The sequence below is a fragment of the Tenrec ecaudatus genome, chromosome 1 (genome assembly GCF_050624435.1).
Source record: "Tenrec ecaudatus isolate mTenEca1 chromosome 1, mTenEca1.hap1, whole genome shotgun sequence".
Lineage (NCBI taxonomy): Eukaryota > Metazoa > Chordata > Mammalia > Afrosoricida > Tenrecidae > Tenrec > Tenrec ecaudatus.
In genome coordinates, this window is record NC_134530.1 from 321824277 (window position 1) to 321838373 (window position 14097).

A 14097-nucleotide genomic window follows, 5' to 3' on the forward strand; every position below is an offset into this window, starting at 1 on the left:
AAAATCTCAAATGAGTTTTCAGGAAACGGGTCCAGCTTGAGCCCCTGTGCCTCTCGCCCGCCTTTACTTCTGAGCAGCCAGTGATGGGGATTGTGAAAGACAGGGCAGCGCTCATTGAGGCTGGCCAGGAGAAGCTTGGATCATTCACATCAAACGAGAGCCACCCAGCTGCCATCAAGCCCATTCTGACTCAGTGGTCTGCTAATTGTTCATCTTCCACAGCGCTGCCACAGTGACCATTCCGTAAGGACAATACGGCCTTGCCGTCCGCCATCAAGCTGAATTCCAGGCTTTTTAATCAGCCACTTACAGTCCTACGTAATCTGACCTCACCCTGCCCCTCCACGTTTTCCTCCTTTGCCCGCTGCCTGCTGCCCTGTGCACACGGCCCCCGCCACTCAAGTCCTGTCTGTGGCTGACCAGCCTTGCTTTCTATAGAATGCCTTTTCCACTAGTTGATTCAGCAGTTAGTTTTCAAAATTCAACCCAAACTTTATCTCTTCTAGAAACTTCCTGAATGTTGCCTTCCCCTTGAATCACTGTCCTTTGTAGTCCCATTGAACTGACTTCCATACGTCTGTCATCTTTCACGGCCTTCTTCGCTTTTCTTGGTGGATTTTGTTCATTGCTCTCAAGTTGACTCTGACTCCCGGCAACCTTAAGTAAACCAGAAGGAGATGTTGGCTAGTTGTCGGCCATCACCCTTACTGTTGGGGTGTTTGCGTCCATTGTTGGCAGTTGTGTCAGTGTGTCTGACTGTCGTTGACCGTCTGCTAACAACGGCATCCGTTGCTGACAGCGTTCTCTTCTGATGTCATGTTTAATGTAAGTGTGTCCGAGTCTCTGCAGCCTCACTTCTGGTTGTACTTCCTCTCGCAGCGATGGGTGCATCCCTTTGGCAGTCCACGGTGCATTTGATACCCTTTGCCAACACCACACTTGGCGTCTGTTCTTGTCTTCTATGTCATAATCCAACGTATGCAAGCATATGAGACTAGGGAAAGGACCCTGGCTTGGGGCAGAGACACCTTAGCTGACAAAGTGACAGCTCTGCTTTTTAACTCTGTAAAGAGATCCCATGGAGCAGATGCGCTCCATGTACCACATCTGCTGATTTCTCAGCTCCCATTTCCGTGGACATTGGGTGTCGGTCTGAGTAGAATGAAATCATTGAGAGCAGCGAAGTTGCTCCTTCGCGTTTCCAAGACTGCAAACCTTTCTGGCAGCAGTCTCACCTTTCCTCTAAAGGACACCTTGTGGGCTTGAACTGCAGGCCCTCCAATGAGCAACTAGCACTTACTTACTTCACCACCCGGGCTCCTTAGTTAACCTATAATAGGGGCTCACTAAGTGCTTTCGATGAAAGGGATGCAAGGACGAATCCGTTCTTTAAAGAGGCATCTTCTCCTGGCTCCCTTAGAAATTCCAGCTGCAGGGCAGAGTGTCACTTGCCCCTGCACAGCCGTTTCCTACACCACAGTGAGTTCCAGGGCGTCAGAGACAATGTGTGCCCGGCTTTGAATCCATAAGCCACTTTGCCATCTTCACAAGTAGACAGTGTTGACTGTGAACTCCAAGAGGTTGTTGGGTGCCCATATACAGACAGCTGTACATAAAGGAATGGCTGGATTCCATTGCAAAAAGCCAGCAGGTCCTGGACAGGTTTCTGAATGGGAAGGCAACATCAGTCGATCAAGTTCAACAGCACTGAGGACGGTCGGAGGCTTCCTGGCTCACCCTTTGGTGTTCGGCTAACAGCCCTGCTCCCAGAGGGCTGGAGCGAATGCCGGCAGCGCTGCTTTCCCCAAAGCAGCCAGGAAGGCAGTTCTGGGGGTGCGGCGGGCTTTCTGTGTTGCACTTCCTTTCCAGCTCCTCTCAGACGAATGAAGTTGTGGTGCTTTGCTTTTCACGATGCCCCTTCACATCTCTGATACTAAGAGAAAGAGATGGAATGGGGAGTGGCAGTGGGGGGGGCTGTTGAAAACTATCATTCAAAGGAACATTTAGGCATGAAATAACCATAGTGTGGTTTCCTTATTTGTTTCGCCTTGGCTCCAATCTCCGGACCCAGCGTGGTGAACTCTGTACACAGTCGGCATGTGCCCCTCACATGAACTGTCTTTCAAATGCCAAAAGGGGAGAGGAACCCCAAAACCCAGGCCTTGGCAACCCAGCCTTTCTAAAACCAGAGGCCTGGGAGTTCAAGGAGAGGTGTCGGGCGCTGGCTTCTCAGCGCCGGTAGGGACATGTGTGCTCCGAGTATAGTGTGCGCAGGTGTGCACAGAGGATTGAGTGTGTAGAGGGGATGGAGGTGGTGTAGGATGAGAGGAGAGGGACCCGTACACCTTCCTGCAGCGTGAGTGGAGCCCACCTGTGCGGGATGTTTTTGTTGTTATTTGCAGGGAATCCCTTGTGGCTCTTGTGTGGGAAAGGAGTGGTTGGTGTGTTGGCATTGATGCTTGTGACCCAGAACTCCACCGTCCGTAGCAACTCTTCCTGTCAACGACACGGTCTGTTTTCACCTGTTCGCTCTTCTGGCTCAATCTGGTGCAGTAAATAGGGACTTCAAAAAATGCGTGGGGCGGTGGGAATCCAGAATCTTTTCATTCCATTGTGTGCACACTTTTCGAAGCCCCTTCGCACTTCCTGAGTTGCTAGCTAGTGTGTCTGAGCCTGCGGTGACTGAAGGCATGGGTTGGCACAGGGCCTGTCTTCAGGGTGGCTCATAGCTTGGCTAGTACACGGGGCTTCAGTGCTCAACTACTAACTGAAAGGTTGGAGGTTCCGACCCACCCAGTGGGACTCCGGCAGTTTGCTCTTATCAAGCTGATAGCCAAGAAAGCTCTGTGGGGCACCGCTCTGCTGTCAGAGTGCTGTGAGCCACTCCCAGCTCACAGGAGCAATAGCAGTCTGATGCCCTGTCCAGGTGAATGCTCTCTATGTGGTCCTTGTACTCTGTTCACTGAGAGGAGGAGCCATTGGTCGATAATACAAAGGCTGATCGTATCAGCCGCAACCCTGAGGTGTCACCACTGCGTGCCAAGCATCAGATGAGTGGGTGTTGCAGTGCAGTTTCCATCAGACCAGTTTCCGTTCCCAGCGTGTCGGAGACGAACTGTGCCGCAGGGTTTCCAATGCATCCGTTTTGTTGCCAGAAGTACGTTGCCAGGCCCTTCTTCCTTGGTACTTGCGGGTGGACTGGAACCTCCAGCCCTCCGTGAGCAGCGAAGCATGTTGACTTTTGATCCTGCGGGGGCTGGGTTCCCATAGCCAGTCCTGTCAGCACACCCAGAGGAGGGAGGGAGTGCCCCTCAGAGGAGAAGCGGAGGGGACCTGGGGGAAGGTGGCAGTGGGCATGTCTTGAAGAATGAGCCCCAGCTCAGAGGGCAGGAAGTTGAGCGAGAGAGAGAGAGAGAGAGAGAGAGGTGGTTGGAGGAAGATGTAGTCTACCTCCACATTTCCTGCTCTTCTTTCTCTTGAGGACTGCTCACCCAAAGTTTCTTGGTCACTAGTGGAGGGATGCTTTCAGAATGGAAGAGCTGGTTGACCCTTAAGCTCACAACCAGGTCTGCCTGGCGATAGCTCTCGTCGAGTCAAACCCAGTGTTCACAAAGCACTGTTGCTGGATCTGCTGCCGGGCAGTGCTGTGGAAGGACTTTGTCTCATCTCCTGTGCAGCGCTCGGCAGCCACGTGCATGAAAGCAAAAGGTCTAACCATCACATATGGCACAACTCACCCGCAAGACGATTTTAAAATGGGAACTCTCGGGGCATTTTTGTTTGGTGGAACAATAGACAGGTAAAAACATTAGAAAAATAAAGGCCTTGTCCATTCAGAATTAAAGCTGTAGCGGAACCAAAGCACCAGAACTAAACTTATTGCTACCAGAACTAATCTCATGTAGTTGGTGTAGAAGCATAGTGGCCGTCTAGGGCAGAGTAGAACTACGCGTGTGAGTTTCCGAGACTAAATCTTGATGGCAGTAGAATGCCCTGTCTTTCTCCCATGGACCTGCTGGTGGTTTCGAACTTCTGACCTCGCAGTTAGCAGCCCAACTGGTAACCACGATGCCACCAGGGCTTCTCGTAGCAGAGCCAGGAGAACTGGATATGTTTACATATGTGCGTGTGCATGCCTGTGTCATTATCCATGTGTGCGTGTAAGATCTGGTTGGACGAGTATGGAATTCAGAGTTATACATCGTCATGCAACTCGAGAGCTCATAGGGAGCATTGTTTGAGATGATATTGCTGCTTGTTAATGGTCCCAATTTTAGTTGCCTTGACCCTGGTGACCTTGTGTGTAACAGAGCACAGCATTGCCTGGCCGGCACCATCCATCTGATCATTGTTGTGGCTGTGGTGTAGCCCTTTCCAACACAGGTGTCGTGGGTGACACTGGGAGATTTTAATAAGGACTTTGAAGAGGGATGGAGTGGAACACTTTGCCTAAGAGTTCATGATCTTGGCATGATGTTAGATTCACCACCTGGAGCGGAGAAGACAGTACGACAGGCAATAAAATGCCTGAGGGGAAAAGTTGGTGATGTTTTCCTTTTCAAGAATAGTTTTTGGATATTTTGTCTTTAGAACTAGTCTGTCAGCAACTACAGGACAGGAAACAAGCCTGGTGCAGTTTGAGTTTGCTCCCCACTCCAAACTCAGCCCCATCGAGTCATGTCCCACTGGGAGCGACCCTGTCAGACAGAGAACTGCCCTGTGAGTTTCCCAGACGGTAACTCACTCTAGCAGTAGAACGCCTTGCCCTCCTCCTCCAGCCCCTGAAGTGGGAGGTTGGCAAGGGGCCAGTCTATGGATTGCTTTCTGCACGACACTGTGTAGACTGGAGAACATGTTAGTGAACGGGCGCAGCCAGGAAAAGGCGTCTAGATCACACAGCTCAGAATGGCGACGCATTGGTTTTTTTCAAGGAACGAAGGAGCTGTCTGTCTCTTGGCTCCCTTTAACTGTGAATTGATTTCTACTGAAAGGCCAGCAGAGATCACACACGGAAGACACGAGGGGCGTTTGAGATATGCTGCATCCTGCTTGCAAGTCCCGGAAGTCCATTGCCTCCAGCTGTAGATCACTCGGCACAGTTGGCTTATTAAAAGCAGCTTGTTGTCACTGTGCTTGCTGTCCACTGCTTCTCAGAACTGCAAAGCTAACATTTTTAAGGGAGAGATGAAGGTGGAGCAGATGTGTACGGCAAACCGCAGGAATTAATGCTGGTATGACGTTCACAAGTTGCAAACTAAGAGGAAAGCGTGGGATTCTGAGAAGGGGCGTCACAGTTTGTGGAAAACAGTGCATGGCTTTCAGGTTATAAAAGGACCGGAGGGACTCCCGCCGTCGGGCCTCTGCTTCTCATTGAAGGCTCCTGGAAGGTTATGAATGTCTGTACCAAAAGGGCCCTCACAGTGTGGGTCGACATTGATGAAACACAAAATACGATTTCTGTGCTTGAGGCAGCCCTCACGTGATGGCCTGCAGTAAGGAATTCCTTATGTCCCACACTCCAGCTAAGGTCTGGGTGACTTCGTACTGAGCAGATGATGGAAGCATTTAGGAATTCCAATGAAATGAACTCGAAGTCTTACTATAATGTGCTGGTTTGGTGGGAATTTCTCCCCCTTTGCTTTTTTGTCGTCATTTTCTAAAGAAAGTCATTCTTTTATCTCTTGAAACCTCATTGCATTTTTGTTTTGGAAAATCGGAAAATCATGGGTACCCCAGTTAACTTGAGGTCCCTTTTGTAACACAGCACCCTTGCTTTAAGAATGCAGTTTTCCACAAAAAGAAGAGCAGTCGTTTGTAAGTAGTTTGTTTATAGTAGCAACGAGCAATGATTGGACTACCTAAGATAAATGATTTCAAACAACCTTAGCATGGTGATCACAATAGTCATGAGAGACAACTGTTTAAGGAGCTATCAGAAAAATAAGTACTTTTTCTAATTATGCTTTAAGCTGTACATGATGTGGCCACACTTGTTTATCAACCTGACTGGAATTGCTTAAGGACTCCCAGCTCTTAATCCAGGGGCGACACCCGTGTTTTACCATGAAGAAACCAAATTCTCCCACGAGATCCAATGGTAACAAACATGTCCTGCCATCTGAGCTGCTAATTCATAGTTGTTCTCACAGACAACCCCCCACCCCGTCTTTTCATTCTGTTTGCATCCCTCGTAACATGCGTACTAATCGAAAGAACTCTGCATGCAGCCGGTGTCCTGTGCTAAGGGTAGAGCCAGGCACTGGTTCTCATGGGCATGAGACACAGCTCTTGCCCCCAAGGAGTTCAGCATTTAGAGGTGCAGGTAAGTCTCAGACCAAACAATGGAAGCATGAACTAGGACCATATGTGAGCCAGTGCCGCGTGACGTGCAAAGTGTGTAGAAGTTCATAGATGGGAGCCATCGTTCCCAGCGGAATTTTTTCCCCAAGTCTGAAAACCTTTCCCTCCTACCCTTCTCCCACGCACATAAAAGATAGTAGTTTTCTATTCACTCTCTTTGAATTTTAGGGAGCTTGCTCAACTTTCTTGGCTTCTACTTTCTTATTGGCAAGTGTCTCCTACAATGGCCTTGTTTGAGGAATGGCCACTGTAGAATGTCCATAAGCAAAGGTTGTGGCATTCACGACCTAATTCAGTTCAGTTAGAGGCTGATATTTTCACAAAGAACAATTGTATGTACCAGCATGGTCTCCACTGCGGGAGGGGGTGGTGGTGGGTTAAAGCGTGTTTGAATTGTGAAGAGCAAAAATGAGCACTTTATATACCTTTTTATTAGTAATAATAACTTGACTTTAACTATTAAAGTGTTATCAACGGAAGTTGATGCAGCCTCTGAAATGTCTGACCAGTGGGCCCTTCAATTTGGAGTGGATTTTAGTAAATAGTGTTGCTTTGGATTTAAATCTCTAGCTTTCGTATTTTGTATGCAGGAGGGCAAAATATAAAGTAAGTTTGAGGTAGCCATGAATAATTAACATTAGGGAGTCATCATTCTGTCATGGGGAATTATTAGAGACCCCTGAAGACAACATTAAAGCTAGGTAAGAAATAGAAAATAGCCTTTCTAAGAGAGTTGGGCCAAAGGAAAGGAAAATGCCTTGGGAGTGGAAAGTGTTCTACGGTGCCTTTAAATGGAGGTTGTAGATTCTGCTTTTGGGGGGGATGTGTAAACGGATAGCAGATTTTCATCTCTCAGGAAGAGAATGCTGGAGATCAACCCTGCCTCAAAGTAGAAAGATTGCCCAGATTACTCCAGAATGGTCTCCTCTGTCCTGGGAAGAGCCCTGCTGTTGTGGGGTGCTGTCGGATCAGTTCTTGGCCGTGGTGCCCTGTGGACAACAGAAGCAGCACTGCCCGTCCCGAGATATCCACACAGCGGGTGCTTGGCTTGAGCCAGCCTGTCCAGCGCCTCCTTTTTCTGTACCGAGCCTCTCCTTCTGACAACATTTCTTTTTTTCTTTTAAAAATCATTTTATTAGGGGCCTTATACAACTCATCCCAATACATATATACATACATACATCGTATCAAGCACATTTGTACATTTGTTGCCATCATCATTCTCAAAACACTTTCCTTCTACTTTAGCCCTTGATATCAGCTCCTCATTTTTCTCCTCCCTCACGAACCCCCAATAGTTTATAAATTATAATTATTTTGTCAAGTCTTACACTGTCCGAGTCTCCCTTCACCCACTTTTCTGTTGTCCATCCCGCAGGGAGGGAGTTATATGTAGATCCTTGTGATTGGTTCCGCCTTTCCACCCCACCTCCCCTCCCCTCCTGGTATCGCCACTCTCCCCACTGGGCCTGAGGGCGTTTTCAGTCTTGAATTCCCGGTGTTTCCAGTTCCCATCTGTACAAGTGTACGTCCTCTAGTCTAGCTGGATTTGTGAGGTATATTTGGGATCATGATAGTGGGAGGGAGGAAGTATTTAGGAACTAGAGGAAAGTTGTATGTTTCACCATTGCTATACTGTACCCTGATTGGCTTGTCTCCTCCCCGAGACCATTCTGTAAAGTGATGTCCAGTTGTCTACAAATGGGCTTTGGGTCCCCACTCCACACTCCCCCTCATTCACAATGATATGATTTTTTGTTCTTTGATGCCTGCTACCTGATCCCATCGACACCTTGTGATCACACAGGCTGGTGTGCTTCTTCCAGGTGGGCTTTGTTGCTTCTGAGCTAGATGGCCGCTTGTTTATCTTCAAGCCTTTAAGACCCAGATGCTACATCTTTTGACAGCTGGGGCACCATCTGCTTTCTTCACCATATTTGCTCAGGCACCCGCTTTGTCTTCAGTGATCATGCCTGACAACATTTCTAAAGTGTGTGAGATGAAGTCTTACCGCTCTCCTTTCCAACATGCATACTTGCTATACTTCTTCTAAGAACACATTGGTTCATCCCTTGCCAGTCTACTGTATATTCATTATTCTTTGCAAAACCATAATTTAAACTCATCCATTCTTCAGTCTTTCTTGTTTATGTCCAATTTTGGCATGTATATGAGGACAATTGAAACTCATATTTCTGTACCCATTTTCCAAGTCAATTAGGACCACACCGAACTGGTTGAATGAGAAGCTTTATGGGAGCCGGCGACCAGGAGTTCCCTGTCGCTCAGTGTGTCTCAGTCCAAAGCAACAAACCATGTGTGAACGGGCTGACTTTTCATGCCCAATACAACTACACATATTAAGTAGGGGGGCGAGCAACTAGGGAATGTCCCATTGGTATCTGTTATGGGTGTTTGCAGCAGCCCCCCCCCAAAATTTTGAATCCAGTGGCTCTAGAAAAGAAAACTAATGCTTAATCAGTGGAAAAGTACAGAGGGAGAGCATCTGGGGTCTTAAAGGCTTGAAGGTCAACAAGTGGCCATCTAGTTAAGAAGCAGCCAAGCCCACATGGAAGAAGCACACCAGCCTGTGTGATCACGAGGTTGCAAAAGACATGGAAGTACTCACAAGCAAAGATGTCACTTTGAGGTCTAAAGTGTGCCTTATCCAAACCATCATTTTTTCAGTGATCTCGTGTGCATATGAAAGCAAGACAGTGACACCAGCCTGCGTGATCACGAGGTGCCGAAGGGATCAGTTATCAGGCATCAAAGAACAAAAAATCATATTGTGTGCTCACCTCCCTGATACAATCGCTGAAGACAAATGGGTGCATAAGCAAATGTTTTGAAGAAAGCTTATGATGCCTGGCTATCAAAAGATATATAGTTTGTGGAGCACAGAAGGAGAGGATGCATAGAGACAATAACAGATGCATTGGCTTATGGGGATGTGGGGTTGGGTGGAATTTCTGGAGCAAACAACGAATATGGGAGCGGAAGAGAGCATGAGAACTGATTGTGATGATATATATGCAACTCTTTTTAAAAAGTAATTTAACTCTGGGAGTGTATGATATGAATAGTATATGAAGAAAACTACCGTATATACTTGAATATAAGCCAACCCAAGTATAAGCGGAGGTACCTAATTATTATCTGGGAAACCAGAAAAACTGATTGACTTGAGATATAAGCCTAGGGTGGAAAATGCAGAAGCATTTCAATAATCAAAACAAATGAAAATAAAATTACTGAAAATTGAGACTTCAGTGGGATAATGTATTTAAATATTTATTTTAAATTAAAAACATAACTGAAAGGATAAGTCATTTAACATTAGTAAATCAGCACAGTAAGTAGAAAATAGGTTCCACAAAAACAATAAGGTATCAACAATGATACCTTAAGAGTACTATTCCCTGAGCTCGATCAGCAACCAAGCTAAAATGTAAAGAGTTAAAATCCTTCAAAACTGGATTCCTCATCATCATCATCCGTATCTCAATGCAGAGCTTCAGCTGGTGTGAGGTCATCATAGACGCTGTCCTCACTGAGATCGCTGTCATCACCATCACTGCTGTCATTTTCATACAAAGCGCAGTCTTCACTGCCATCCATAGCATTACTAATACTACATTTCTGGAAGGCACGTCGCACCATGTCTTCTGGAATGTCTTACCATGCGTCTCGAACCCACTTTGCTATTAACTCTATGTCAGGCTTCGTGAGCTTTCCTCCTTTTGTTAGCCAGGCTTGAACAGATGAGACATCCATTCATGCCACATCCTTTGCACCTGGTCTTTAAAGGGCTTATTCAAAGATACACATCATAGGATGGCTCTGATTGGTTAGATGTGAGTAAACAAACATTCAAAGCCCTGCAGTGTCAGCGGGGCTTTCAATGAACAGCAGAGGAACGGCAATCACCCACGAGATAACGGGCACTACGCTAGTCCCGTTACCTCAGGGGTGTGTGGGGGTGTGTGCAGCGAGATGTTACACCTCACTGGGGTACCACTGACCCATGTATAAGCCGAACCCCAGTTTTTCAGCACATTTTTTGTGCTGACCAACTCGGCTTATACATGAGTATATACGGTACTAAAGAAGCCCAACTTGACCCATGGATACCATGGATGAAGGAAGAAAAGGTTTTGTTTACGGGACACTGAGTTTATATTAATGGTGGTAGAATCATTTAGGAAAGGATTTCAATAATGATTGTACAACATGAAGAAAATAATCAATGGCACTAAATTATACATGGAGGTGTTGTTGGGAAACCATGCGGAGCTTCAAGCTTGGGGTGGTGTTAAGTGGTGCTAGGAATGCAGTATCTTGAGTCCGAGGGGCGAGGAACTAGATTGAATGAATGCAGGTTGTTTTAGTCCCCCACCTGTTGGATTGAGAAGCTGTGGGAGATCCAGCCAGACCTGTCCAACAGCTGATGAGACTGTGCTGAGGGGGAGAAAAGTCCCCCGCCCCCACCCTCGTCACTCACTGTGTCTTTCAGAAAAGAATCCAGGCCTGATGTCTTGTTGCTTCAGTTCTGGAAGCATAGTTGTTTCCATGTACATCGTACGGTGATAAGGAAAGATCACGGTACATTTAATCTACAGAAAATTCACGGTTAACAAAATTCCAAATAGTGTGTTTTAAATCATCCTGTCTTTATCAGCAGTGGTTTGTTTGCTTGGGTTTTTGTTTTGTTTTGTCTTGCAGTTATATGTACGCCTGTAAAGTTTATCAATTTTTAACAGTAATATTTTGTTCTCTCCCTCCAGGTGTTTGCCTTTGACTATTGCTTTTGGTCCATGGATGAATCTAACACTGCAAAATATGCTGGTAAGTTGGCTATTTTTCGGCACTTGGCTCTTGGGCCCTCTGGCCTGCTCTTCCATAACCTCTACTGGCTGAATTATCCAGGAGTCCTTTCCCTGGAAATGTGTACTCATTCTTTCAAATTCTTGCACGTGCAGCTTGAAGCCAGTGGGATTGGGTTTCCGAATCTGGCCGTGCTGTGTTAACTGCTGAGAGGTCTTGGGCAGTTGCCTCAGGCAGTGTTCAAAGGATTAATGAGGAAGCCACCTCTGGCCGGAAGGGGGCACTGTAGCTGTTGCTGTCAGCACGTGAAAGGGGCGCTTCCTTTGTCCTGCCTCTCAGTTGCACTCACTGTCTCTACGGACTGCCCGACAGCACCGAGCAGAGGTGCTGCTGGCTTGCACAGCAGTCAGTGCTGACAGCGCCTAGAACTGTGCCTTCTCGGGGCGTTCTCTCCTCCTGCCCTGGCCTTTCACAAGGCTTCCTGCCGTGATGCCCTTTCTACCCCCGTCAGGTCAGTCCCACGGCAGTGAGACTCACCCCAGCATTGAGGATCAAAGGTGGACCTCTACCTTTTCTAGTAGGCAGGTGCAATTACGTTAGTATAAGAGGGAAGCACGGGTTTTAGGGGAAGAAATATTTGCCACTTCCACATTTGCCACATTTCCCCATTTCCACCGCCGTTTCAACTTAAAGAATGTTCTTCTTTATGCCTCTATGTCAGCTGACTGACTTTCCCACTTCATTTTGTGTAACTATGTGAGGAGCCCTGCTGGTGAAGTGGTCACGCATGGGGCTCCGCGCCACATGGTCAGCAGTTCAAAACCACCGGCAGCTCTTCCGGACGGAGACGGACTTTCTACTCCCATGCACAGTTACAGTTTCTGAAACCCACGGGGGTTGTCAATATGAGTCAGCATTGACCGGATGGCAATGAGTTTGGTTTTTTTTTAATCATTTTTTTTGGGGGGGGGGCTCGTATAACTCTTATCACAATCCATACATTTATCCATTGTATCAAGCACATTTGTACATCGTTGCCAACATCATTCACAAAACATTTGCTTTCTACTTGAGCCCTTGGTATCAGCTCCTCTTTTTTCCCCTCCTTCCCCATCCCCCCACCTCATGGAATCCTTGATAATTTATAAATTATTATTTGGGTTTTGGGGTTTTTTTTAATGTGTGGTTTCCTTACCCTTTTGTAGAACATTTTGTTGTGGTTTAGGTGAACGTTTACAAAGCTGATTCATTTTCCACTCAATACTTTCTGTATATTTTGTTTCATGACACTGGTTACAATCCCTTCAATGTAACAACACTCTTTCTTCTCACTTCCTCCCGGGATTCCATGTTTCCTTCACCCATCTGCCTTGTCCCCTCCTGCCTTCTCAGCTTTATTTTTGGGCGAATGCTGTGCTTCTGGTCTCGTCTGAGCAAGTGTTCTGAGGTGCGTCTTCCTCGTGGCTGTTAGTGTTCACTTTATAAGCTCTTATTCATGTTTTGAGCAGAAGTGGCATAGTGCTTATGCATTGACCTGCTAAACCACAAGGCCACCAGTTCAAAACCACCAGCCACACTGTGGGAGAAAGATAAGGCTTTCCACCGTTATAAAGAGCCACACCCTTGAAAACCCCCACCGGGGCTGTTCTGCGCTGTCCTATATGATTGCTGTGAGTCAGAATTAGCAGTGAGTTTTTGGCTTATTGTTTTGCTAAAAGGTGATCTCCCAGAGTGGGTTCATTTCTAAGTTAGAAAGGTGTCTAACGGCTCAAGGGTTCCATCGGTCTCTGCCAGATCAGTAACCTCTCTTATGATTCTGAATTTTGTTTTACATTTTTCTCAGATTTGTCTAGGACCTTCTCGTGCACTCTATGAGAGCAGTTTTTAGTGGTAGCTGGGCACCATCTACTGTTTCTGGTCTCCAGCACGGAGAGGTTGTGGTGTATGTGATCCATGACTTCTTTGCATTGTTTCCTTGGGTACTGGATTGTTTTCAGTGTGCTTTGCTCTGGTTGGGAAAGACCAGTAGCTACATCATAGATGGCACGCAGTCAGTGCCCGCACCTCGGGCACTCACCCCAGGAGTATATAGAACATGACCTCTATGAACTTGACCTATATGTCGCCCAATCCACTTCAATTTAGAGTGAGAGGGAAATGACCTGTTTGTCAAGAATTTGTGGAATTTTCTAAATTGAAAGCCTTTTCCTTGGGTCCCTGTGAACTTAAGAAATTAGTTGGTGCATAATTTTGTTCTGAGAAATTAACAATTGTCCACTAGGAGAATTCCTTTCGTTGTTCATATCTGGGTAAATGAGCTTGCCTTCCCAAACTTCATTGTTGCAGTTCAGCAATGTATTTTATTGAAATTAGTCAGTAATTCTTAATGTTAGCTATAATTAGTCTGCTTAGTGGTTCTTTGAGATTTTAGATAGTACATTCGACAGAGCCTGGAATAGTCTGCCTGGGGTGTTAGCCCTGTCTGTGTTTATATTGGGTGTGTGACCTCACATTGAAATAAAACAACAAAAGTATAAAGCTTCCTACTGGCCATAGAGATAAAGGGGGACAAATTCTACACAGAGCCCAAATTTCTTGCCCTGTTCAATTGATTTTATTTAGTGGTAGCTAGATAAATCTTCCTGAACTAAAGCTCTTATCTTGTCATTCTCAGATACTTCCAAGAGTTCCTCCTTACCTACGAGGTTCCATGGAAAGCTCCTTGGACAAAACTCAAGGCCGTTTATGTGACATGACTCATGTTCCCCTTCTCCATTCCCCTTCTGTGCCCTGGCCCAGGGTCTGTCCTGTGTTCCTCTTAGATAATAACCAAGGAAGCCAGCAAGTCTCAGGATAACTCCCTGAGTCCTCATGAAATGCGTACCATTTGTGCAGCCTGGGGAGGCCTCG

General features: G+C 46.6%; 1 protein-coding gene across 3 annotated transcripts in view; it reads left to right on the forward strand.

Annotated features, from left to right (window-relative positions):
- KIF13A (kinesin family member 13A) overlaps positions 1-14097 on the forward strand; it is a 213625-nt gene that overhangs the window by 93708 nt on the left and 105820 nt on the right. For all 3 annotated transcript variants that reach the window (XM_075533463.1, XM_075533469.1, XM_075533474.1), the window contains one exon: positions 11148-11208. In XM_075533463.1, coding sequence (XP_075389578.1) covers positions 11148-11208 — 61 coding nt within the window. The remainder of the gene's footprint in view (positions 1-11147; positions 11209-14097) is intronic.